At 36.1% G+C, this 27,432-nt stretch overlaps 1 protein-coding gene across 4 annotated transcripts; it reads right to left on the bottom strand.

Moving 5' to 3' along the window:
* Nucleotides 1-1,344: 1,344 nt before the first annotated feature.
* Nucleotides 1,345-16,246, bottom strand: RANBPM (SPla/RYanodine receptor (SPRY) domain-containing protein). 4 transcript variants are annotated; one of them, XM_018125562.2, is made up of 10 exons: nt 15,632-16,245; nt 14,652-14,798; nt 14,427-14,519; nt 13,096-13,141; nt 12,877-12,953; nt 10,477-10,639; nt 8,202-8,270; nt 3,644-3,703; nt 2,434-2,520; nt 1,345-1,983 (listed from the first exon to the last, which is right to left on the bottom strand). In XM_018125562.2, exons 1-10 carry the CDS (start codon nt 16,045-16,047, stop codon nt 1,702-1,704), a joined length of 1,440 nt encoding a protein of 479 aa, XP_017981051.2. In that variant the 5' UTR covers nt 16,048-16,245; the 3' UTR covers nt 1,345-1,701. The 4 variants fall into 4 exon arrangements, with proteins under 4 accessions (XP_017981051.2, XP_007020052.3, XP_088665124.1 ...); XM_007019990.3 differs by lacking the exon at nt 3,644-3,703 and having other exon boundaries at nt 15,632-16,246; XM_088808998.1 differs by lacking the exon at nt 2,434-2,520 and having other exon boundaries at nt 15,632-16,246.
* Between the last annotated feature and the right edge of the window lie 11,186 nt (nt 16,247-27,432).

A 27,432-nucleotide genomic window follows, 5' to 3' on the forward strand; every position in this document is an offset into this window, starting at 1 on the left:
CAAGGTCCGATTATTAATTATCTATTTACATTCTTAATTTAGACCCATCAGGGTTCAAGTGAATTCGGATTCGAATTGGAATCATTTTGAGTTTGGATCAATTTAGATACGTGTCAATTCGAGTTGGGCTTGAACGAATTTGGATCGTTAATTTTTTTTTAATCAGATTGGATTAAGTTAGGTTTAGGTTTGGACAAGTTTTTCAATTTTGAATAAGCTTTACCATTTCTTGTCATTATATACACACATGATTAGAGTTTTGAAAAATAAAAAAAGTGGTTGAACTCGAGATTAGTTTTGAGTTTCACATAGTCATGCTTAAGCTCAAGGTCTATATTTTATCCGTTTCTTGATTACATAACATTACAACAATTTGAATGTAATAAATACAAAGAACTTGTTTGAATCCTCATGAATAGTTCAAGAGTTCTTTTAGATATCATGAATCTAATGACTAATAAGTTCACCTTATACAAATGATAATTTTTTATATATTTAAGTATAAATAATAAAATAAGCACTTATCCATGTATAATAAAAAATAAGAATTTATTTCAAATGTTAAATATTTTAGCAAAGAAATACCTGTATAAAAATTGTAAAGCCTATAGGGGTAAACTCATTTGTTGTGTTGTAAAGTTTGAGTTTAAAAATAGAACTTGGATTAAACACAGCTGAGTTTTGAGCTCAAGTTTATATAAAAGATTGAGCTCAAACTTTATACTGTATCGACTTTACTGTTTTTATATATGTAAAAATAGAGCAAAATAAGCAATTAAAGATACATATAACAGTTGTGTTTGAGTTTTAGATATATTAAATAGAGCTCCAGCAGCTGTGTGTGCATGTGTGTGTGTGTGTGTTTTTTTTTTTATATATATAATTAGGAAAGAGAGGATTTAAACCCCATTTACTATAGTTTTAGTTTTATTCTGTTTAATTTCATTCTGTTTTTTTACTATAGAGCAATTAAAAAATTTTTACACCTGAAACTTAATTTTCCAAAAATTAAGATATAAGACCTATAAAATTTATTATAAACTAAAAATGTTGAGAAAGAAAAAAGTTAAGACCGACCTAATTAATCGATTCCCAATGCTTGATATTGTCTACAGTATAAAAACAGTTGTGTTGTCTTATCGATTACACAATAAATAAAATAAAATTTTTTTAGATAGTTTAAGAACATTTTTTTAAGTATTATATCTTCTTTATTTGTTATGTTAGTGATAAAATGCATTATTTGACTACTTATTTATTCATCCAACTTAATTCTTTAACAGCATTCCTGAATCAGAAGTACCCCTAAACAAGATTTCTTTCCAACAATCAAATGACAACAAATGGTAGGAATCTTCCGAATACAACTGATAGAATTGTATCTGTAATCACATTCAAGTGTAAGTCTCACCTACAATATTCACATTGTAATCTGCATCCAGTAAATCTGAAAACTCTCATGTAAAGGATAAGTTCGTGAAGAAAAGCTTACAAGCACATGGAGAAAACACCCCATCTTTATAGAGAGAATGTAGAACCCTTGTTTTTTTTATGGGAGGCGGGGAACCCAAGGGGGTGCTCGACTCCATATAGAAGACAGTACGACCAATCCAGTGACTTGAAAATTGAGAAGGGTATTAAGCAAAGATCTATTGGTGATATGGACAGAAAAAGATCAGTGGTGCAATTTACATATATCAGCTAGGACTTGATGTCTTTACCACTGTTAAGAACCCGATGCAAATGGAATGCTTCACCCTGGTCCCCATTTGCCGACCTTCTCTCCAAACAGCAAGCAGTTAGCTGCCTCAGTAGTTTCTCGAGGTAAGAATGTAAGCAGCCTTGCAGATCTTTCATATTGGGATTTGTCGATAAGATCATAGCATTAACTGTGTCTGCCACAACATCGCGTTGTGACTCTTCAAGAAGATATCCAACAGAGGACTCCTGTGGACGTTCATATGCCAGCAGAGCACCACAGTCCTAATAGGAAAACCAACTAAAATATTAGCTTTGGATGCAACTGAAAATATAAGGATCTCGCTCCAATTTTCTCAGCTCAAAGATAACATCAGACAAACAGACCAGACCAAGTAAACATGCACACACACACACACACAGAATTGATGCATACAAGTATACATGCACACCAGAGCAATAGCTCATCGCAATCTAAAAACACACAAGGGGAAAAGACACAGAGTTGTACATCTTAATTTTCTTAAAACTATGCACTAAAGCAGAACCAAATTATATCAAGCTTGTATTTGCAGTTATGGTGTGCTAAAACATGTCCAACTGCATTAACATAAGCTCCAAATAAAAGCAATTTCAAATACTAAGCACATCCCTAACGATAATGTTTGTCATGTCACACATTCTAAAACAAGCTCAATAAGCTGAAGAGAAAGGTTAAGAAAATTTTCTTGCTACCTGCACTAAATCATTAAATCCATCCAACTCAACAAATTTTGCCAATTCCATCCTTCCATACTTAACAGCCTCTTCCAATGCTCCAACCTACACACATCAGGTACATATATCTCAACAAACATACAAATATGCATCAATCATCTCATACTGACATCAATCATCTCATACTGACATACCATCTCAAACGCACAAGGATAAACTGTGTAGTTCAGGAATCAGAGGTCATAAGCATGCAGGGTTTTTTTTTTCTTTATTTTTACTTCTTTCAGTTTTGGTTGATAAATAGCCATGCAATATTTGCTACCCACGCTACCATTGTTTTGCAATGTGCATACAACTTCTTCAGGCTTCCTTGTAAAATCGGATAAATGAAGCAATGTAATGTTTTTATACAAGTATGTATATGCTGTCAAATTTTTATTCTGAGCATCCTAAAACTAATTGACAATGGCAAAGAGACCTCTTTTATATTTAAGAACCCAAGGTACCCAAACGTATCAATGTGATGACAAACTTTGTCACCAATTATAATTAACCTATCACGTGCATATAGATCACACAATAGCATAAGAAGCCTATTGCATGAGGGTCAACAACTGAAGTGCCAGACCTGAGCTGTTACAGTGTCCAATTTTATTATAGACATCCTACCGAAATAACAATTAGCTTCACCACAAAATTTGATATGATGCCACAATTCAAAAGTTGTTTCTTTGCCCATTTTTTATATTATTTGGTGTTTATTGTTTGTTCTTCTGCATTCGTTGAAAATGGTAAGACCATTTGTTTCAACTGCTGATATTGAGCCTCCACCCGAGCATTTGGCTCATTAGTTGATTCATGATCTCCCTGTCTAAAGAGCAGCGTTCGAATCTCCCTTCTCCCAATTATAAAAAAGAAGAAAAAAACTGTTGATATTGAGCCTATAGATGAGGGGAGTGTTAAGTAGTGTTATACCAAGTCTGGAATTTCTTGTGGCTTCTATTCAGAATGTGTCCTAACCTATCGAAAACTAGAATTTAGGCTAGAAGTGCATCAAAAAATTCAAAATAGACAACAATGTATATCCAGTTCTTAGAAAATATTACAAATTAAACTATTTTTCATCAGATGTTAAAACATGACATATCAGTATTTTTCTGTAATCAGTATCTTTTTGTAAAAATAAAAGATACCAGTAAAGAAGCAATATACAGGAAAGAATATTTACCCGAACCAATTCAATAAATTTTTGGCAGTGCAGCAGAAAGCATGTAGCTGATTTTTCTTCCTGAATGTAAATGGACATTACAGAAAGATTATGCATCAATCCAAAAAAGTCTTAACCATATCGAGTTCATTGAACAATGAACAAGCAGTATGGAATCTTGCCTCAACACAACTAAATCCATTTCTCAACAGTTTTTTCACCATTTTAAATTTCAGTGTGAGAAGAAACAATAACAGAATCTTTATACATTAGTAAGCAGATACAAGACAAGCAAAATCACAAATGTTGTGACAAAGATTTAAATATGCAGGCATAAACTTAAAATCTGAGGAGAGTAATTAGGAGTTTTTAGTCTCTCAATGTAACTATTCCCAGTAGATATAATATGCACTTCTTCCCTCCAATTCCCTCTTCCCTCTCTTTTTATTCTAGGGATGGAATGCCATGAATATTAACCTGTTCTGCAGTATCCCTTACTAACTAACCCAGTTTAAACATCCCTATCCCAAGCACTCCTCCAAAGTAACTAAACCTGTTACAATTCCATCCCGACATGGGCAGAACAAGTGTTTTCTTTGTTTTTCCCCAAAGAAACCCAATTCATTCGCATGTGAGTATATATGTATTATCCAATATCCAATACAAGTAAAATAACCTATCATAACAGATGGAGAGAGAGAGAGAGAGAAAGAGAGAGAGGAGAAGGAAAGAAAAGAATTATTAAAGTAAAAAGCACAAATGCAAGTAAAATTTGATATAAAAAAATAAAGCCCTTCTCATTAAATCCAAAAAATCCATGCAGGGAACTCATTAAGTTCCCAATGGCCATATATTTGATAAAAAAAACAAAGAATAAACTGAAGCCAAAGATGGATGGAACCTGTAAAGAAAAGAAATAAGGGAGAGAAAAGAAAAACCGATGTAGCCAGGAGGTTTAGGGCGATTAGAATTCAACAATTAAGGCTAAAATAGGGTTGATTGTGCTGGAATAATAAAAAGATAATTAAGTTTTTTTAAAGAAACCCCTTGAATAAATATTTAAAAAAACAAAGATGATAATAATAATAATCCTATATCTAGAATCACCTATTTATACTAGCTAAAATAAATTCTAATCAAATAATAATCCTAATCCTAAATAAAGACTTAAAGTATTAAAATTCTAATAAAGATAAGAAAAAAAATCTCAAGCTAAATAAAATAAAGAAAATAAAATCCTAAGCTAATGAAAATACTATATAAAATAAAATTTCATATGCGGCTTTATCAGTCCCGTTGGGTCAAAAAAAGACTCGACTCCGACAAGTAGGCCTTGACATACTCTTCATAGATGTCTGGATCCACTCATTTCAATTCCTCCTCAGCAATCCAAGTGCTTTCATTAGTAGGTTTACCAAACCACTTCACTAAAAGTCGTCTATATGGGTTCCCTCGTTTAGATCGAACCTCTTTCACATCTAACACGTCTTCAATAACTTCAACCTTAGCAATTGGAAGGTGCTGAATTTGAGCGTCTATGGTAGATGTAGTCACATCACATCCATCAAATGGATACAAGTCCAAAACATTGAAAATAGGACTGATTTGTTACTTAGGTGGTAGCTCAATTAAGTAGGCATTTGAACTGATTTTCTTTAGCACCTTACAAGGTCCAAACATTGAAAATGTTTTAAGCGCTCTTCCTTAGTGCAGCTATAGATCAAAATATCATCACAGTAAACCACCACAAATGAAATCAAGAAAGGCTTGAGCACCTCTTCCATGACTCTCATGAATGTGCTTAGTGCATTAAAAAGGCCAAATGGCATCACCAACCATTCAGATAATCCATCCGGAGTTTGATAGCTGTTTTCCATTCATCTCTACTCCTCATTCTAATTTGATAATATCCACTCTTCAAATTGATCTTTGAAAATACTCTCGAACCAACAAATTGATCAAGCATCTCATTCAATCTAGGAATGGAAAACGATACTTTACTATAATTTTATTTATGGCACGGCTGTCCACACATCCTCCATGAACCATCTTTCTTAGGAGCTAACAAGGCTGGGCAAGCACAAGGACTTTTACTTTCACACACTAGACCTTTCTCCAACAGCTCCTCAACCTGTCTTTGTACCTCCGCTCGCTGCATAGGTGACACTCTATATGCTAGCAAATTTGGTAATGATGCTCTCGGTATCGAAGCAATTGCATGTTGGATGCTCCGTAAAAGTAGTACACTTTTTGGCAAATCCTCATTGACCAACTCTCTAAACTCCTTCAATAACTGCTAAATTTCGTTTGGATATTGAGGCGATTTACCCATCTGATCACTCTTCAAATGCTTAGTTACCAAAGCATACATAATTCCCTTTTCACTACCTTCAGCTTCAAAACTTTCAGCAGATAAATACCCAGTGATTTTGCTATTTGTAGGACTTAAAGCTGCTGATTTCTTAGTCTCTTCTTTAAGAGAATATCAAATATACCTCTTGTTATCCTTGTAGAGGGAATAGTTATTTGGCTTCATCTTATGATCAATATCGTGATCATACAACCAAGATCTACCAACAAAAATATGACCAACATCCATTGACACAACATCACATAAGGCCTCATCATCCAAGTTACTTTCCATATTGAACTTCACCAAACATTGAATAGTTACTAGTTTTTCGTGTCCTTTCTTTAGCCACACAATCTTGTAAGGATGAAGATGTTTGCTTGTAGAGTTTACTGCCTCTTTTGAAATAATATTTTCCATACTTCCTCCATCAATGACAAAATCACACACTTTACCTTTACAAACAACTCGTGTGCGAAAAATATTTTGCCTCCTCCAATCTTCTGCTTCCTCGTTTACTGTTGTTGTCATCTCTTCATACCACTAATGACTCCTTGTGCAAGAAAAACATTGATTTCCTCTACCTCCTCATACTCATCATAAACAAGTTCTAACTATTCCCCTAATTCCTCTAAATTCACCCTTCATTGTGGGCAAGCAAAAAAAGTGTGCCCTTTCTCCCCATAAGTAAAACATCGAACCTGGGAATTGTTGCCCCCTTTATTTGTAGAAGAACCAAAACTATTTTATCCACCATAAGGCATTATACCCTAGCCTTTATCATTCTTTTCAACATTAGTTGCACCTCTATTAGTTTTATTGTTTGTGGCAGCCCCTCGATAATTTTGTTGGGATGTTTGATAGCCTCATCTTGCTTCAGAATTACTTTGTCAATGGATGCCATATAAGGGCTTTTTAGCACTGTAGCGTCAAACTCATTTTTTTGCTGATAAATCATATTGACGAGCATCTTCAATGTTGTACAATCAAACTCCTCTCATCTCATCTCTAATAGAATGATTTAAACCGACAAAATAACAAGAAATAATTTGTTCGTTACTCTCAATTAACCCAACTTGAATTGATAGGTTATTGAACTCCGATGAATATTCCTCAAAGGTCATGTTATTTGCTTCAAATAATGAAGCTTTTCATATAATTCCATAGTATAATCAGCAAGTAAAAATTGCTTTCTTAATTTACTTTTCATGTGCTCCCAAGTGCTGACTTTAAGCTTCCCCTGTCGTGCACGTTGCTCTTCAACTTTCTTCCACCATTGAAATGCAATACCCTTCAATTTCAGCTTTTCAAATAACACTTTTTGATTTTCAAATATGAGTTTCTATTCAAAGTAATTTTCTAAACTAGCTTCCTAATCCAAATAATCCTCTGCATGAAACTTCCCATGAAAATCAGTTCCTTCGATCTTGATTCCTCCATTTAAATCAAGAGCGTGTAATAATCGACCCCCAATCCAACTCTTGCCCGCTTGATTTGCGAGTCCATCTTCATGAAAGGGTTCTCAATCTCAAATTCATCATCATCCTCAAGATCTTGAATCTCAAGGGGGTTGTAGTCACCCACTGGTTCCTGACTCTACAAGGCTTGCACAGTCCAGGTCAAGTCATCAATCACTCTTCATATCTCAGCTAACTGAGTTTGTTGAGGCTAGTTGCCTTCCTAGCTTAAAAAAATAGTAGGATCGTTTACTTTGATACCACTTGATGTAGCCAGGAGGTTTAGGGCAATTAGAATTCAACAATAAGGACTAAAATAGGGTTGATTACGTTGGAACAATAGAATGATAATTAGGCTTTTTTAAAGAAAAAAAAAATGATAACAATAATAATCTTGTATCTAGGATCACCTATTTATATCCTAGTTAAGATAAATCCTAATCAAATAGTAATCCTAATCCTAAATAAAGACTTAAAAGTATTAAAATTCTAATAAAGATAGGAAAAAGAATATCAAACTAAATAAAATAAAGAAAATAAAATCCTAAGCTAATGAAATTACTAAATAAAATAAAATTCCATATGCGCCTGCATCAAAAAGAAATGCTTTAACAAAAATAAATAAATATATAAATAAAGTTCGGGAATGATGTTGAAGGAAAACATGCATGCCTTACCAGTGCATATTCATTGCCAGCATGCTTTTAACGTATAACACGCAATCTATATAGTACATTCACAAACAGTAGAAAATACCAAATTTCGTACACACCTGAACAATTTGGGGATACCAGTCACGAAGTTTGCTAATGGCTGCATCAATCTCGCCATTCCTGATTAGCTTCATTGGCAAGAAAAATGCAATAATCACTAATTTAACTAGAACAGCAACTGCTGAAAAAAAGGGATCAAAAGGAAAGCATAATGGATGATAAATACCAAAAAAATCAAAATTAGATAGTCTTGAGAAAAGAAACGAGAAAATAATTTGAATTCTGCTAACTAAAGTGGTTATCTCATATCATCAATGATTAGCCGGCATTGGAAACAGCAGTAAATACATATTCATTAGTTGGCTCATACCTAGCTTTTTTTTTTGGAGGGGGGTGGGTGGTTTTGGGGGGTTTGGGAGCATTGGAACAACAAAACATAATTTTTGTTTATGAAACATCATATGGAGTCTATGTCAAATGGAAACGGCCATTCTCATGAAAACAATAGCTTACACCCAAGTTACCAGAGACTAAAAAGTAACAGCAGTACGAGACCCTCATAACCCAAAACACACTAAATGAAGGATGTACCACATCATGCACCAACTTCACGATTAATACTCAAAAGATCTAAATCTAGTCACCTTCACTGGCCACCTGTCACAAGCTCTATTGACATCTCTACAATGATGTTGACTTGATGGAACTATCCACTAAACAGAAAATCCAATGGCAAAACTCTGACTTCTCCTTTCTTTTTTCCTTTTTCATTTTTATTGTGGGGAAGAAAGCAGACAGCAAGGATGACAAAGTCAGAAAATCAAAGGTTGGCCTCTCAGGTTAGGAACTAGAAGGGCAACTCAAAGGAGTAATAGGTGGTCAATGGAGGAGATAAAGGGCAAGGAAAAGAAATAAAAGGACAAAGTGAGGAAGATCAAATTTATGGAAAGGAAATCAAAACCAGAAAGAATGCCAGAGAAAAGTGCACCAAATGGCTAGAGAACTCCAATAGCAGAAGACTCCACAGTGGACAACACTCTTGTTACTAAGTTCAAGTGAACTTGACAGTCGCACTAGCTTGCCCCACAAAACTAGATCCTCGAGGTTAATAATTTATACATTCATTATTTAAATCATTGTAATACTCAGAACATGTTTATTTAACAACAGAATCATGATATTGACCAAATTATCTCCTCTTTTACAATTATTTGAATAGTTCTTAAAATTAAATATGTTATCAATCAGGTGTCAATAGTGTTGGTTTCTGTATTAGAAAACAGCAAAGGAGATTTGCTGAACATGTCATCCACTTATCGTGTTCTTACCACTTAAAGAAACATAAATACACACCTTAAAGAGTGGCATCAAGTAACATGCAGTGTCCCTTGTCAGTTGGAATCATGCTTTCTTATCTCAACCTAAATTACTCTTTTTATATCTTTTACATCTGACATGTATTCAAGATTATTATATTGCCACCATCTGATGGTCTAGCTCATATAGCATCTATGTCTGGTTTCAAAAGGAATTCACCAAGATAGTAACACCAAGACTATTACGAAGAATTTCCGATTTAAATCAGTATAAGAAAGCTTGCAAACATTTTTCTTGCAATACAGGCAAGGAAACAAGAGAATATACTCATCCAAAAAGAAAAAAAGAAACAAGAGAATGTAGTAATAAAGAGAACTTTTACTACACTTTAAAACTAAAGAGAATTACAACACTTAAAGAGTAATGAACAGAGGAAGAAGCATTCTTCCTAGTGTCTAAAGCTTAAACCAAGACCACTATTTACAGCTTGGTGGTTACTTAATAATTTTTAACATCAACTAATGGCATGTCATACCAACTATGCCTCTATGGTTGTAAAAGTGAAAGTTTGCATAACATATAGGCTTAGGGGAAGATGCGAAGGTTGGGTGGCTCATGCATCTCTTTATCAATCAAAACTTGATCCACATAATCTAAGTGCACTAGTGCAAACATGTCCAAAAAGTATATCAATGAACATCCCCACTAGCTATGGAAGAGGCATAGTTAATACCACGAGTTAAAACACCTCAGTCATGTATCTCAAACCTTCTCCATCCTACCAATCTTCCAACACACCTAGCCCATCCAAACTTTCTCATTCCTTTCCAACCAGATGTACGAAATTGACTACATCCCAGAAGAAAATAAAATTTCCCAAACCACAAAATCAGCATAAGAAACTCAGTACCCCAAATACCATCATCAGAAAAATCAAAGGAAAAGCTCCTACAAAAGGCAATGCAGAACTACTTATAACTGTAATATAAAAGTGTCTAATTGTCAACAATTCAATACCTGTCGTAGAGTCTTCCTCTGATTTAGTGCATACACAATATCCTGCTCATCAAAGCCATTTTCTTTAGCTATATAGATAGGAGGGACAGTGCTTTTACTAGCCAGATCAAATGAATTGAGTGTATCTTCATAGCCATAATGTAGCAAGTAGGAGCGAACAAGTCTGTTCATTAAGATCAAAAATATTATATTGAGATATAGAAATACGCCATATTATACTACTAATTAAGTCTAAAGTGATAAGAGAGATGAGTTCTCAGGTTGACTTTTAAATCCACCCAGAGACAGTAGATGACTTCAACATGGGCTCTACAACTAAGAATCTATCATTTTAAACTTCATGTTCTGAGCACCATTAACTCCAATTACATGATATTTACATGCAATGCTTTTATTTTCTTGATTTAGCATAGCACTTTATCATCCAATATTGAATAGTTTCTCTTCTACTCTGGTGCTTCAAACCCTTTCTAGAATTTGATAATTCTATTTCATAGAATTATTTTGTCTCATTTTGTTCTTAAAAACTAGTTAAGTTCTTCAGTTTAAGTTAAGATTTAGTTATTTTTAGTTATTTTTCTAATTTGTTTACTTTTATTTTGTTATTTTATTTTATGCTATTTTTAAGTTTATTTGCTTTAGTTTAGTTATCACTTATTAGTTTTTATGCTTTTGTAGCATTACAAGGAATAAGGCTTCATATTGGTGAAGAAAGATATTTAAAGGATCAAAGCTCTGTTCGTACATGTTGCAGTGTTTTGAGCATAACTTTCACTCCAAATGTCTAAATAAAGTGATTCTTGAGCCATTGGAAAGCTAAGAGACAGAGCTACAACTTTCCTGAAGACCACTTTGTCCAGTTCTGCCTCGAAGTTAGAGAAAATTGCATTGAAAGTTGACAGAGTGCAGCAGAATTTTCATGAAGACTTGAAGTCAAGCCAACGCCATGGCATTGAAGGCCTATGCCACGGCGTTGAAAGCCCAATTTTGAATTTTAAGCCCAACTATTAAAGGCTGCAGGCTGGTGCATGATTTGGAAGACAAGTCCTAATAGGGTTTTAACACCTCCAAAGTAGAAGACCAAAAGATCAAGACTGACAATCTTTGTTTTCTTTTCCCCTATTCTTTTGATTATTCTTGTATTCTTTTATGGTTAAACTTCGGATATTTTTATTTCAATTATGAGTAACTAATCTCCTTTATCTAAGATTGTAATTGAACTCACATGCAGTATAAATTTGTAATCTCTTTCTTGCTTATTTTCGATGGTATTATTTTGTTTATTCTAATCTATTCATAATGCCTTTAATTGCTTAGCTACCAATTAAATTAATTAGGAAACCTAAACATAACTTGGAAAAGGAAATTTAGTGTAGGCTAAGGTTGGGATAGCATATAATTATATTTATTTGCTTGGATGAATAAATTGATTTGTGTATAGGATTTGAATGTACTTATATGCTGTATGTAGCCAAAATTAGAGTCTGAATTTAATAAGTCTGTTTTAGTTTTAATTCACATAAGAATACAGTGTTTGATTAAAATAGATATTTTTATATGAGTTTCGAGAGAGACTTAAATAATTAAAGATTCTAGGTTAGCAATTCAATCCATTAAAAAAAGTTAAAGAGAGATAGGTAAGATTTAGACGAAGTGTGAAGGATATTGTAATCTTAGGTTTATTTAAATTAATTTTTCTCTATTTATTATTGCTGTGAGATTTAGTTTATTTTATTGTGATTTAGTTTTATTTAATTTTTAGTTTAATTAATTAATTGATTTCAATTGTTTAGATAAGACTAAATTGTTGTAATTTTAGTACTTAACAAAAATTTAGATCAATTTTTTGTGGGATCGACACAATACTTGCCAATATATTATCTGTTTGATACGTATACTTGGAGAGCAGATAATTAGACAACAGATTTCTCCTGTGCCTTCTTACACCCATGATGTAACACAAGGTGGAAGACAAAATCAGTATCAAGAATCAAGAGCATGCAAAGGTGGAAAAATGAACCTGAACCCGGAAACCTATCCCAAAAACCTGGAATTGAACCCGACCAAATCCAAGTTGACCAAAAAGTCAAGGACCTGAACACAGATCGACCTGGACCTACGACGATCTGAACCCAAATCAACTCAAACCTGAAATGACCCAATCCAAACCTACCCATGTGCCACCTCTAAGAGCATGTAATTAATATTATCATCAACACCTCAACCAGAAACTTCTATTTTACATAAATTACTATATTATAGAAGTATTACCTTGATTTAAGGATTTTGGACTCTTCTTTAACCAAACATCGTATCATTCAATAGATGATCGCATTGGGAAAGACATGCAAAACCACACAGAGCAGAAAATGCTATTTAGCAGCAAAAGATAAAACTTACCCGTAACTAATATTTGGAGGTAGAGATATCTTTTCAATTGTCATTTGGTGCTTCAACCTCTCTTGAGCTTCGTACTCCTAATAGTTTGACAACAAAGATAATAAATAGGTAAATAGAACTAAAAACCTTAAAGCAATCACTTAATATGACAGGCTAAGAGAACTGAGGTATACTGAAACTAAGGTTGCATATGCTGGAAAAGGTTAAAGCATAACTTGCCTTCAGATCAAAAGCAAATTTTTTTTGCCCGAAGTTGACATGAACCCTGCACAATTTGAAATCAAAACTCATTTTGAACAACTCAAAACCATCACCACTTTGACAGTAACTACTTGCATTGTGATGAAACTGTGTAATAAATACCAATGAAATAGTGGGGAAAAATCAAAAGCAGTAGATAAGATGTATCATAATTGCATCTTTTAGAGGCTTCTAACTAACAAACAAGCCACTGATCACCCATCACTAGAAAGGACAAGCTACAAGCATGCAAGGAATGAGAAGAGTTCATTTAATTCTTAAATCTAACAGAATCATGACAAACATCACTTTCAACATAGAACATAACAATCATAACAGGAATAATTTAACCATTTTGAGTTAAACACAAAAGTCCCCCTTGATGATATAGCCTAATTACAACATACCCCAAGTGTTTGAAAATATAGAATTGCCTCTCAAGATGTCATTTGTGGTATCAATCAACTTCCTACACCTTTAGAAGGTATCAAGGGGAAGTCTGCATTTTAAAAAAATTTAAAAGGAGATTGTAAGTATGTAGGATTTTAGCAATTTACACTATCATTTTATATATTCCAACCATCTTTTATATGGTGCCCTCTATTCTTATCAACAAAACACCAATTCCTTTGTACAAACCCAATGCCTTCATTAACCAAGTAGGAATAAAATTCAACTCAACTGCCACTGGAGCAAGCTCATGTTTGGTATATTTGATAGATGAAAACACAAAGCACAACTAGCCCAAGGATAAGGATGCAAACAAGATGAGCTGAGTCCAGCACCAAATTTCTCAATTTCAGCTTGATCAATTCATTTGCTTGTTCAAGCCACCTACAAGCTCAAGACCAGCTCTGAAAATTTTACTTCAACTCAGGTTAAAAGCCATATAATTAGTTTGTAACTGACTTTTGCTCCCTAACTGTCATGAATATGCTTGAACAAGATCAAGCAAAAACATTATTACAACTGAGTTTCTAGAAAGAAATAACTATCTTTTACCAACCTAAGTGCAATTTCTAGTTAAATTTACCCCTCAAAAGTAGTTTCTGTAGACTAGACACAACTTTGGACAATACCAGAAACAAAAGTGTCATAACTAACACATCACTGCTCATTCATTGAAGAGAAACCTCAAAATATAATGCAGCAAAAGAACAACATGATCAATAAACTACAACTAGAGAAGAAAGAACAGAGAGATGATATTTTTATTATTCCTATCTTCATTAAATGCAAATATGGGTGCCTTATTACAACATATAATAAGAGAATTCATATAAATATACAAAAGAGAAGGTAAGACATACTCCTCGTTTAGGCTGTGAACAGCAACTGTAGGAAATAAGGGACCCTTGATTTCCTTTACCATGCAAACTGTTCCCACTATTGTCCCATTTTTACTGGCATCAACATAATGCGTACACAAAATCATGAGAACCTTCAGAAATGAATCAAGCTTTACAATCAAGCAACATAGATGAACAAGGCACAAGTGCTCCTACGTACAGCACATGACAGAAACTGTATCTTACGTGAAAAAGAATTCTTGTGAAGCATAGTTTATGCCACCACCAACTGTATCTCCTGTTGTATAAGTTGGACCAAAAGCCTCTCCCTTTCCATGTCCACGATATAAAAATCCATCATCCCCATGATACCCAAAACTGTTTGCTTCCCACCTGCCTCAGATAAGAAGAATACTTTGATATTGTATTATACATAAGTAAGAAGTCAAGACAAATGAATCTTTTTTATTTACCTACACTTTCTCAGAAAATTGACAAATCCCCACTAAGCAGACCTAATTGAAAGCTGTCCTCCTGATTACATTTCCTTCTCCCTTAGAAAAGGCTAATGTCACTGACAATGTAAAAAAGACAAAAGAAAAAAAAAAAGAAAACCATTCTCCTCTCTTTATTTTCTTCCTGCACATTCCTGAGCACTAAAAAGACATACTCTCACATAGGAGGTGTTACTTCTCTATTCATTTCTGGCAATTTCCCGAACGTCTCCTCAAAACCAGACAAAAACTCAATTGAACTGAAAGAACAATAAAATGAACCTCCTCAACAAAAGACCATTCCTTTTCTTACTACAGCAAATTGTGGCACTTTCAATTATTTAGTGCTAAAACTTTTTTCTTTTCTATGTTGCACGTAATAAACATAAACATTACGTATTTAAAACACTTTCTTCCTCATTGCTTAGCTTTTTCCTCATCAGACCAAAAATAAAAAAAAATTACCTAATAAAACTAGAAATCAGAAGCAAAAGAAAATAAATTCTCACTATACCCTTCCATTTTGTCCCTCTCTTGCTCCATAACTAACCAATTCAAAAACACTCTCTTCTACTTCTTCATTTCTACTATTCCCCTTTTCTTTATTTCATCAACCAAATATGCAAACCAATTCAAATTAACAAAACAAAACGCTAAGTCTGAACTATAAACAACACCAATAACTCCAATTAAAACTCCTTTCTAAAAACAACAAAAAAAACCCTAAATTACCCGGGCTGTCTCCGCATCTTGAAGCTTTCTTGGGTGAATCCAATAGCAATCTGCCCCTTAGCCCCAGCGTCCTTCACATAAATCTCAAAGTAATAAAGCAGCCGCTTCACTGGAGCCGGTTTATTGGCTTGGACCACTCCAACATCGTGGCCATGGAGGTTAACGCTCGTATATTTCACCGACAACTTATCAGTCGCCACAAACAAGAATCCTCCCGAGCTATTGATCGTGTTGAGCTCTTTCGGAGCCTCCTCCTCATCCTCCTCCATCTCCGTCGGAGCCTTAGCCGAGCCTAGCCGAGCCAGCTCCAAGAAGTATAAGCCGAGATCGTGGTTTACGCTTGATAAACTGTTGCTCGTCCCGTTTTTGCTCTCGCCATTGTTGCTGTTGCACGAGTTCATCTTTATCGAAGACATAATGAAACGGAAACCCTAAAATTTCCTTTCAAAAAGTCATCCGATTTCGATTTTGTTTTGCTTTTCGAGTATTTCAAGTTACGAGCCTTGCTTGAGAAAGAGTTTTCAGATAGAAATGGGGGAGGGTCCTTTTTTTTTATTCCTTCGCTTTGCTTCAAGAGGGATACAACTGAGTAAAGGAGAAGCTCATTTATTTATTGATAATTATAGCCAATTGCTCAATCATTTTATACTTTTCAAGCAAACCTTTCATTTTTGTTTGATATGATATTTATAAAAATTCTTAAATTATATAAAAATATATAAATAAATTTTTATTTTTTATTATATTTAATTAATTTATTATATTATTTATTTTAAATTAAATAAATATTTATAACTGATTAATTGTTATTAATCAAAATATTATTTGTCATTTTGCGTCATGTAATACTGATATGAAATACTATCATATTATGCTGACATGTTATAATAAAAGTTGATATGATATATTAATTTAATATAATAATATTATTATTTAATATAAATCTCAAAAATATATAAAATAATAATAATAACTTAATTAAATATAATAAAATATATTATAAAAGTTCATAAAACCTTACACTTACTTATAAAGTCAGGCATTTTAGTAGCCAAGGCACCACAAAATGGTGATGGGTCTAATGGGCAATCTTACAATGGGGTACTTGGCTTCTTTCAATTTGAGGCAATCTTGTTTAACTTGTAGTGTTTTATTTGGAAACTAATTATTTATATTTTTACCCCCTATGGGTTCAATAAATTTCTCAAATTTGACTATTGCTTGCAGTATTGAAGCTGCTTTGTGCAAGCCCATCTTATTGCTGATGTTTTTATCAACATTGCATCATTCAAAAGGCTGGTCCTCAATTTTGTATCAAAAAAAAATATTAAGTGTATTTCAATATGCATGCAATGTTGTAGCTTCATCATCGGCTTCTTTGAAACAGTAAAATACTATTCTGCCCATTGTGCTAGAGGTATTTGCTTTTGTGTTTTTTTCTTTTATGGGCATGGACTTAATTGGGCTAGTCTTAGGTTTTATAAGTTTTGGACAATCAACATTAAACATTTCTAGTTGAGAATTTGTAAGTCTTTGCATTAAGAACAATTCTTAGCTGATTATATCACTTTTTGGTAGATTTTATTAAGTAGGTAGTTAAAGTAGAGACTTAACAGGGAAGTCCTATTTTCATAAATGTTAAGAGGTTCTTTTAAAACAAAAGTTTTTTGAGGAAATTGTGAGAAAAGGACCTCGTGATAAGGTGATTTCAGAAACAACTATCCATATAAAGTTATCTGTTTCTAGTAAAAAATAAGCATGAGTAGACCAAAATGCCCTTAAAAATATCGTTTCAATTAAATGCTCAGCTATTTGAGTTATCTGCCTCCCACCATAGAGAAAATAGAAAAAAAATAAAAGTAAATGCATGCAACTGTTTGGGCTTGATCGTCTTTCTATCTCAACTCTCTAAATTGTCTTAACTCTGGCAAGTCTCTGTTAAACACCATCGTTGTCAGCTCTCTCAGATTTTTTGAAATGTATGAGCTCTATCAACTCTCTGTTGAGCACCATCGTCATCTGGTTGTGGTCTATCTCTCGACATCTGGCCACATTGTCGTAGATTAACAGACCCTATAGCAAAGATGACATCAAGGTACCTGTTATTGGGTTTACTTTTGCAACACACTTAAATTTCTAAAACATTTTGTGTAAATTAGAAAATGGATTAGAAACATTGCCCAGAGTTGTTACACGCCATGCATCTATAATATGTGTTAGAGTTATTTTAGCGTGTCACGGCTGTTCCTGACGTTTTGTGGGTTAACTAGTTTTTTGGGTTGTTAGCGTGTCATGGTTGTTCCTAGCGTGTCATGGGTTAACTGAATTTATGGGTTTTTGGCGCGTCACGGCTATTCCTGGCATGTCGTGGGTTAACTGGTTTTTTGGGTTTTTAGTGTATCACGGCTGTTGGTGTAACAAGTCAGTAATTACAGTGATTGGCGTGTCACAACAATGATGCATGGCGTGTCACGATAGTGATGCATGGCGTGTCATGACATTTGACTTGATATGCATGGCGTGTCACGACATTTGACTTGATATGCATGGCGTGTTACAACATTTAAGGTTATATGCATGGTGTGTAACAACACGATTGATAAATTTTTTATCATGGCATGATTTTGTAAAATGATTGATAATATTTTTTTTTTCAAAATTTCAGTGGGGCTCCTATTGTGCAACTTGTGATAAGACACGAAAGTCAGTGGGTGGATGACATTTACAAAGGTAGTGAGTCACGAATGCAGGGAGTTAGGAGTGATTTGTCGTTTGTGGGCTTGATAAAGCTGGTTGAAGATGTTGTTGGGGTAAACTCAGAAATTGACGAGATTGAGTTACATGCATTGATCAGTACACCCAAAGAGCTATCACGGCCAATTATCAAGGACGATGGGGATGTTGCATTAATTTTGCTAGAACAGAGGAATGTTCCGGCTATGTATGTCAGCATTAAAGGACACCAAACAAATGTTATGTCACAAGAAGAAGTTGGACAACACGGTAATTAGCTTAATCAAAATGAGATTTACAATGCTTTACATATACCACAGCATTCGATCCGTAACCCACAATAATAGCAATTGAGGTATGCACAAGAGTTTGTGCAGCCCGGCAAACAGACAACATTCACATAACAGTTGGCCCCACAATTCCTATTAGGATGTGCATTAAACCAATTTCTTGCTTCTCTTGAACAAATGCAACGATCCGGTGAAACTGTAGAGTGTGTAATACCATTGTCAAATGAGAATACGACAGTTGAGGACAACAATGTGAGGTTGGAGAGTGACACTGCGACGCTGGAGGATAATATTGCATTTGATGAGAGAAATGAGGATTTGTTCGCTACCGATGAAGATAGATTTGATAACACTTCAGATGATGGGCTTGAACAATGGCAAGATGACAGTTCAAACGATGACTGCCTTTATGATAGTGACATTCCAATTTGCAATAATGTTGAAGGCGAAACGGAACCTATTGAAGGTGTTGATGTAGGAAATGTTCAGTGTGATGATCTCATATACAATAACCCCATTGCTAGTGAGAACGTGATTCGTTCCCTTGATACATTGCTCGATGACAGTGATCAAGAAAGGGGAAATGCAAGGATATCTCGTACGTGGGTAATTGTAGGTGCAAAAAATTTCTCCTTCCAAACAATTACCACTGAGGAGTCAACATGTGCTGAAGATCGCTTATACAAAAAAAGAATGTTTTCATCGAAGGCCGAGTTGAAACGAGCTTTGAACATGCTGGTTATAAAAGAGAAGTTTGCGATAAAAGTAAAAAGGTCATGTAAAGCTCGTTATGAGGTTGGTTGCAAGGACAAGGCATGCAAGTTCAATGTTCGTGCAACGAAGTTACCTGCTAGAGGAGAATATTGGCAAGTTTGGACATTCCACAAAGTACACACTTGTATCGTTGATGGTTTGCAAGGGCGGTTTCCAACTACGAATGCGAAGATGATTGGTGAACTTATGTCACACAAGCTTCGGGACTAATGGAGTAGCATTGAGACCTAAAGACATAATTTGTGAGATGAGGGTTCAGTGGGGATTGGAATGCTTGTATGGTAAGGCTTGGCAAGCGAAGGAGTATGCGAAAAGGCTTGTTTTTGGTCCACCGAAGGAGTCATTTCAACTACTACCATCGTATTTTCATATGTTGGAACAAGAAAATCCTGACACAGTGACTGCAGTGGCTACTGATGAGGAAGAGAGATTCAAATATTGTTTCTGGTCATACAGGGCTTGTATTCGGGGGTTTAAGGATGTAATGCGTCCTACGGTTGCAATTGATGCGACACATCTAAAAGACAAGTTTAAAGGTGTTCTGTTTATCGTTGTATGCAAAGATGCGAACAAATGTGTATATCCAGTTGCGTTTGGCATCGACCATGTTGAGGACGAAGACTCATGGACGTGGTTTCTGAGCAAGTTGCGTGATGCGGTTGGTTGTCCTGAAAACACTATGTTCATTTCTGATCAGCATCTCGGCATTAAGAAAGCAATCTAAAATGCATACCCAGAAGCGCACCATGGTTTATGTGGTTACCACTTCAAAAAAAACTTTAAAAACAAGTTCAAGCGCGACGGTGTTTGTATGCTTTTCACCCTTGCTCGAGATTGCTATAAGGTGGCCAATTTCAACAGACATATGAACTAGATACAGCAGATTCACCCGGGAGCCCACGCGGACCTTATAAGAATAGTGCCTGAGAAATGGGCATGTGTATGTTCACTGGAAAGGCAATACCAAATGATGACATCCAACATTGCGGAATGTGTTAACTCATGCTTGAAGCATGCAAGACAAATGCCGATCACTGTTTTGATCGAGTTCATCAGAGACATGTTCCAGCGTTGGTTCCATGATCGGTACGAGGAGGCCATCAAAGTGACCACACCCCTCAGCCCTTGGGTTGCCAAGCAGTTGAGCAAAAGGTTCAATGATGCACATCGCTATCTAGTTAAGCCTATCAATTGAGTGGAGTTCAAAGTTAAAGACGGGAAGATGGACGGACTTGTAAACCTGTCTAGGAAGACGTGTTCATGTTGTGAGTTCCAAACAGATTTACTGCCATGCAGCCATGCCATTGCAGTAATAAGGTCAGAATATCTTTATTTCTTATTTGAACGGTAACTGACATAGCATTTACATTGTGCTTGAATATAGAGTTTATTGTGTTTTTCAGAAAATGCAATCGTGAAGCCATTGAATTTTGCGCTGACTACTACAAGACAACAGTTTTGGTGGAGGGTTATTCAGGATTCATTAGGCCAGTAGAGCATCCTACTGAGTGGGACATCCCTTCTCATGTGAAACAAATTGTCGTCTTGCCCCCACCTTTGCGAGGCCAAGCGGGAAGACCTAGGAGGAGAAGGATTCCATTAGCTGATGAAGGTAGTCAAGCACGAAGATGTTCGCAATGCAAGAGGTACAAGCATAATAGACAGAACTGCCCATCCCCATTTGCAGTTCCATCCATAAATCTGGCACCATCTCCAAGTCAATCGACGCCTCCACGAGTGCGTCGACCCAAAGCATGTTCAAGTTGTAGACAAATCGATCACACATGTAACAACTGTCCAATACGAAAGACAATGTTTGAAAATGTAGGGTGTGTTGTGGATAAAGACAGCTTGTTTGCCTAACTAATTATGTTTGAAAATTGTAGTTGATTTCATTTTGCTTTACGGATTTGTCTACTCGGTCATTCTATGAGCCACTTTTAGTTACGGACTTTGTTGCCAAACATTTCAAGCAGAGAAGCTTGTCAAGGCCTCTATCTGATAGAGATTGTAATCGGAAACATTCTTACAAACAATGTCTGACCAATTAAATTGTTCTGACCCTATCGCGATGTATATATATAAATGCATTAATAAACACCAATATCAGTATAATCACACCCGGCTCATGTACATCCCCCCACATCGTGCACAATTAGTGTCATCGTGTACATCCCCCCACATCGTGCACATAGGCACTATCATTATCCATCACCCACACCGCCATCATCACCAGCATGTGCATCCCCCCACATCGTGCACACACACGGTTATAGTCATCATAATGAAATGGTGCATGAATCAATAACAACCACATATCACAACATAAAACCATTTAGCAAAAGCTTGTTCCCAAGGCACTAGTTTTAAGATAAAGTTGTATAAAATCATTCAAATGCTTTGTGCAATTTCATTCACATTCCCAAAACAAGTTTTGACATGCAGTTCACTCACCAGTAGTAGTTGAGCCTTTAGCCAACTCTAACCTCCCTAATGGTCCAATTGGGATAATGGGGCTTCGTTGGAGCCTACCATCAAATTAACATCACCATAATGTCAATTCATACTTATAAACCCTAAAAGCTACCCTTTAGCTAGCTTTCAATTGCCATTTTAAATGGCTATCTATTCCCACTATCCTAGTCACAATAGAGTCAATACACAATCTCAACAATAAACCCACAATTCAATCACTAAACATTATCAACACTTAAAACCCAATGCTAATTTACTACTCACCTTGATAGTTTAGTAACTTTGAATTTCTTTCCATCAATTCCCAAGCTATTATAGGGATTTTTCTCTCTTTCTCTCTCTAAACACCTAGCTAATGAGAGAAAGTATGGAAACAAGATTTTTCAAGGGTTTTAAAAAAATAGAGTAGAAGAGCATAAGGATTTAGGAAAGGGTGCATGAAAATTTAAGCTAATTTGAGAGAAGTTATAAAGCTTGATATCAAGCTTCCATGGAGGATGGAAGCAACGTGAAAAGAAGAAGAAGAAGAAGGAAAAAAGCTCCTGAAAAAAAATGTGAGAAGCTGCTGGAAGCAAGATGCTTATTGTGGCATCCCCCTCGGGGCCCACTCCAAGGTATTGTTACGCGTGGTCGAATCATCACATTACCAATTCGCTGCAGCTAGAATGGTTAAAGGCGTTCCCTTTTGGGGAAACAAAAGGCGTGGGTTCGAATCCCAGGATCGGAAGGTTGCTGCAGCGGACTGGGAATGTGATGATTCGACCACGTGTAACAATACCTTCGAGTGGGCCCCGAGGGGGATGCCACACTTATAGCCCAAGCTTATCCAATTTCCTTAGAAATTATGAAAATACCCTTTTACAAATTAACTTGTTTTTCTCCCATCCTTTGTGCAATCTTTTTATTCTTTTTACACTGAGACAAGGTCCACAATGTTCTAAACTACTCGGGTTTACGAAAACTTAAAATTTTGACTCGAGATGTAAAATGACCATTTTACCCTTTTTATTTTTTTTCCTTTTAACTTAGTCCTCCCATCACTCATTTAACTCTAATTTTCTTCTATTACCTTCTTCCACACATGTACAAACAAGGTATGAAGTTTGTACTCCAACACGGTGTCCCCATAATATTAAAAATATTTACTTGCCCGCGTTATCTTTACTTAATAAAGATACGCGGCCCCATTAACATCATTTTTCTCCAAAATTCTTTCATTCTTCTTCTCCCCCACTTAGATTGACCATATACTCCTTCTTCATGAAAAATTTTGACATTGAATAAAATATTAATATTTTAATATTATTTTGTTAATAAAATATTATTTTATTCCAAAAATTTTCTCTTGCCTCCTTTTGTCTCTTTGGCACCCAAAATACCTTATTATACCTATTTAGACCTTAAAATATCATAAAACGTTCTTCTGTGAGCTTATTAGAAGAAATGACGAAACTACCCCTGGCTCGTGTTATTACATCTATGCTTAATTACAAGCCTATAGAGGTTGAGGTCTCATATTCTCCCCCACTTACAGAAATTCGATCCTCGAATTTAAATTCTACTATAAGGTAGCGTACCTCTAAGCATCAAAGAGATAGGGATACTTTGTTCGCATCTCCTCTTCGGCTTCCCACGTTACCTCCTCGTAGGTCAAATCATCTTTCAATTGGATAGTTTCATACTGTATTGCATGAGATGGATCCAAATTATACTTTTTAAGCATTGACACGTGAAATACGAGGTGAATATTTGAGAGGTCTGGTGGTAATGCCAAACGGTATGCCATTGCTCCAACCCTTTCTAAAATCTCGAAGGCTCATATATACCGAGGGCTCAACTTTCTTTTCTTGCCAAATCTCATTACTTCTTTCGTTGGTGAGACCTTAAAAAATACATGATCCCCCACCTAAAACTCCAAATCTCTTCGTCGGTTATCAACATATGACTTTTGTTTACTTTGTGCTGTTAACATCCTCTGATAAACCATGTGTATTTTCTCGGTGGCATCCTCCACTAACTCAGGCCCCAAGAGTTTTCTTTCTCCCACTTCTAGCCATCCAATAGGTGACCTGCACCTTCTTCCATATAATGCTTCAAATGGTGCCATTTGGATGCTAGTTTGGAAACTGTTGTTATAAGCAAACTCCACTAAGGGTATATATCGATCCCACCTAACTCCAAAGTCTATTACACAGGCCCTCAACATATCCTTCAATGTCTGAATGGTCGGTTCAAACTGGCCATCGGTTTGTGGGTGGAAAGCCGTGCTAAAATCCAACTTAGTGCCCAATGCTTCCTGTAACTTTTCCCAAAACCTACTAGTGAATTGTGCTCCTTTGTTAGATACTATACAAATAGGAATGCCATGCAGCCGTATTATCTCATATACATAAAGCTGGGCGTACTAGGCAGCCTCATATGTAGTTTTGACCAGAAGAAAATAGGCTGATTTCGTTAACCGATCTACTATGACCCAGATCGAGTCATAACCCCCACTAGTCCGAGGCAAACCTGTTACAAAGTCCATGGTAACACGCCCCACTTCCACTCGGGCACTAGTAAAGGTTGTAATAGTCCTGCAGGCCTTTGAAGCTCGACCTTAACCTGTTGACAAACCAAGCACTTGGAGACGAATTTGGCTACATCTTTCTTAAGTCCTTCCCATCAATATGCCTCTTTCAAATCTTGATACATCTTTGTAGCCCCTGGATGTACCACATAGGCTGCCATGTGCGCTTCCTCTAATATTTCTCTTCTCAATCCATCACTATCTGGCACATATAGTCTAGTTCCATACCTCAACACTCCATCTGTGCCTTTAGTAAACATCTTTCCTTTCCTTCCTTGAGGGTCCTTTAAGGCCTTAGCTACGAACTCATCCTTGCTTTGTGCTTCTTTGATCCGATCCATTAAGATAGCCTCACTCTAAAATGTGCTAGCAATGCATTTGCCTCTAAAACTTCTAAATACACACCCATGTCTCCCAAACTATGGATCTCCCTAATCAAGGATCTCCTATCTGCAGAGATATGTCCAGGCTCCTTATCGATTTTTGACTCAAAGCATCAGTCACCACATTTGACTTATCGAAATGGTAAAGAATAGTACAATCATAATCTTTTAGCAACTCCATCCATCTCCGTTGTCACAAATTAAGATCCCTCTGCTGAAATATATACTTCAAGCTTTTGTGGTCCGTATATATCTCACAAGTCTCACCATACAAATAATGTCTCCAAATCTTTAAGGCAAACACGATTGCTGCCATCTCCAAATCTTGTGTGAGGTAATTCTGCTCATGCTTTTTAAGTTGCCTAGATGCATACACAATCACCTTCCCCTGCTGCATTAATACACACTCTAAACCAACCCGCGATGCATCACAAAATACCATGTAACCCCTTGTGCCTTGCGATAAGCTTAATACTGGAGCTATGGTGAGACAAGTCTTAAGCTTCTCAAAGCTATTCTCACAAGCATCTAACCACTCAAATTTTGTAGCTTTACATGTCAACTTAGTCATAGGTGCGACTATTTTAGAAAAATCCTTCACAAAACGATAATAGTAGCTAGCCAAATCCGAAAAGCTTCTAATCTCCGTAACTGACGTTGGCCTTGGCCACTTTTCCACTACTTCAACTTTCTTTAGATTAACTTGTACCCCATCCTTAAATACCACATGTCCCAAGAATGCAACACTTTCAAGCCAAAACTCACACTTGGAGAATTTGGCATACAATCGATGTTCTCTTAAAGTTTGGAGCATTATCTTAAGATGTTGCTCGTGCTCTTATCGACTCTTCGAGTAGATCAAGATGTCATCAATAAACACTACCACAAACTTGTCCAAATAGGGCTTGAACACTTGATTCATCAAATCCATAAAGGCCGTAGGGGTATTCGTAAGCCCAAATGACATCACCAAGAACTCATAATGTCCATATCTTGTTCGAAATGCGGTCTTGGGTATATCTTCATTCCGAATCCTCAACTGATGGTACCCAGATCGCAGATCTATCTTGGAGAAACATTGTGCCCCTTGTAGCTGATCAAATAGATTATCTATTATTGGGAAATGATACTTATTCTTTATTGTCACTTTATTAAGTTGTCTGTAATCAATACACAGCCTAAGTGACCCATCCTTCTTCTTCACAAATAACACCAGTGCTCCCCATGGTGAGACGTTAGGACATATGAAGCCTTTATCTAATAAATCTTCTAACTAATCCTTAAGCTCTTTAAGCTCTGCAGATGCCATTCTATATGGGGGTATGAATATAGGTTTAGTGTCGGGAATCAAATCTATGCAAAATTCAATCTCCCGCTCGGGAGGCAAACTTGGTAGTTCCTCAAAAAATACATCCATGAACTCATTCACCACCGACACTTGGCTTATATCTCCAACCTTCGCCTGAGTATCCTAAACAACCCTGCCTCAATAACCTACTGGTAATCATGGTCGATATCAAATTGGTTGGAGCATTACTCATATCCCCCTGAATACTGAATGAGGGTTCACCAAGAAAATCAAATATCACCAATTTGTGATAACAATCCATACTGGCATGGTAGGGTGATAGCCAATCCATTCCTAAAATCACGTCAAAGTCCAAGGTGTCTAACACCACTAGATTCACTAAAGTGTCTTTGTCCTTAACTTGTACTACATAAGACTCATATTCCCATTCAGCCACAAATACCTCCTTCAAAGGAGTAGACACTACTAATTGTTCTTCTCTCCTAACACGATCTTTACCCAAACGAGATGCAAAACATAGAGAGACAAAAGAGTGGGTAGCACCAAGATCAAACAAAACTCGAGCATTCATATTACAAACGGAAAGAGTACTTGAGACCACTGTATTAGATGTCTGGACCTCCTACGATATTAAAGCAAACACCTTTGCTTGACCCCTACCTGCAGAACTCTGACGTTCGGACCCAGATGGCCTGCCTTGAAAAGAAGTACTAGCGCCTCTACCTCTAGATCCACTAGCCTCTCGACCAGATGAGGCAACAACTGAAAGAACAAACGAAGCTGGCTAGGTGGAGCCACGAACAGAATCTGGTGATTGATGTGCCATCAGACAATTCCTCTTAATGTGTCCAAGTTGACCACACCCAAAACAAATTCTCTTATTACGGAAGCATCGTCCACTATGCCGTCTCCCACAAGTATCACAAGGGTGGGTGACTTGACTACCCTGTCTAGAATTTTGTTGCCTCCCATAACTAAAGGTTCTCTGTCCCGCCCTAATATTAACGCCAAGCGAGTCACTCCCCCTTTGGGGCAATCGTGAGCCTTTTTGTGGACACTAACGGCTAGAAGATGACATCCCACTACTAAAATCTCTACGGCCTTGATAACCCTCTGTTTTGGCCTTTTTTGCTCTATCTCTCGTAGCCCTACTCTCAGTGGTCCTCATCTCAATCCGCTGAGCACAATCCACTGCTGCAGAGTAGGTATTGAAATCTCGAGATGCCACAGCCCTAAACAATGGCTCCACTAACCCATCCACAAACCTT

Source organism: Theobroma cacao, chromosome 8 (genome assembly GCF_053813885.1).
Source record: "Theobroma cacao isolate CCN51 chromosome 8, ASM5381388v1, whole genome shotgun sequence".
NCBI lineage: Eukaryota > Viridiplantae > Streptophyta > Magnoliopsida > Malvales > Malvaceae > Theobroma > Theobroma cacao.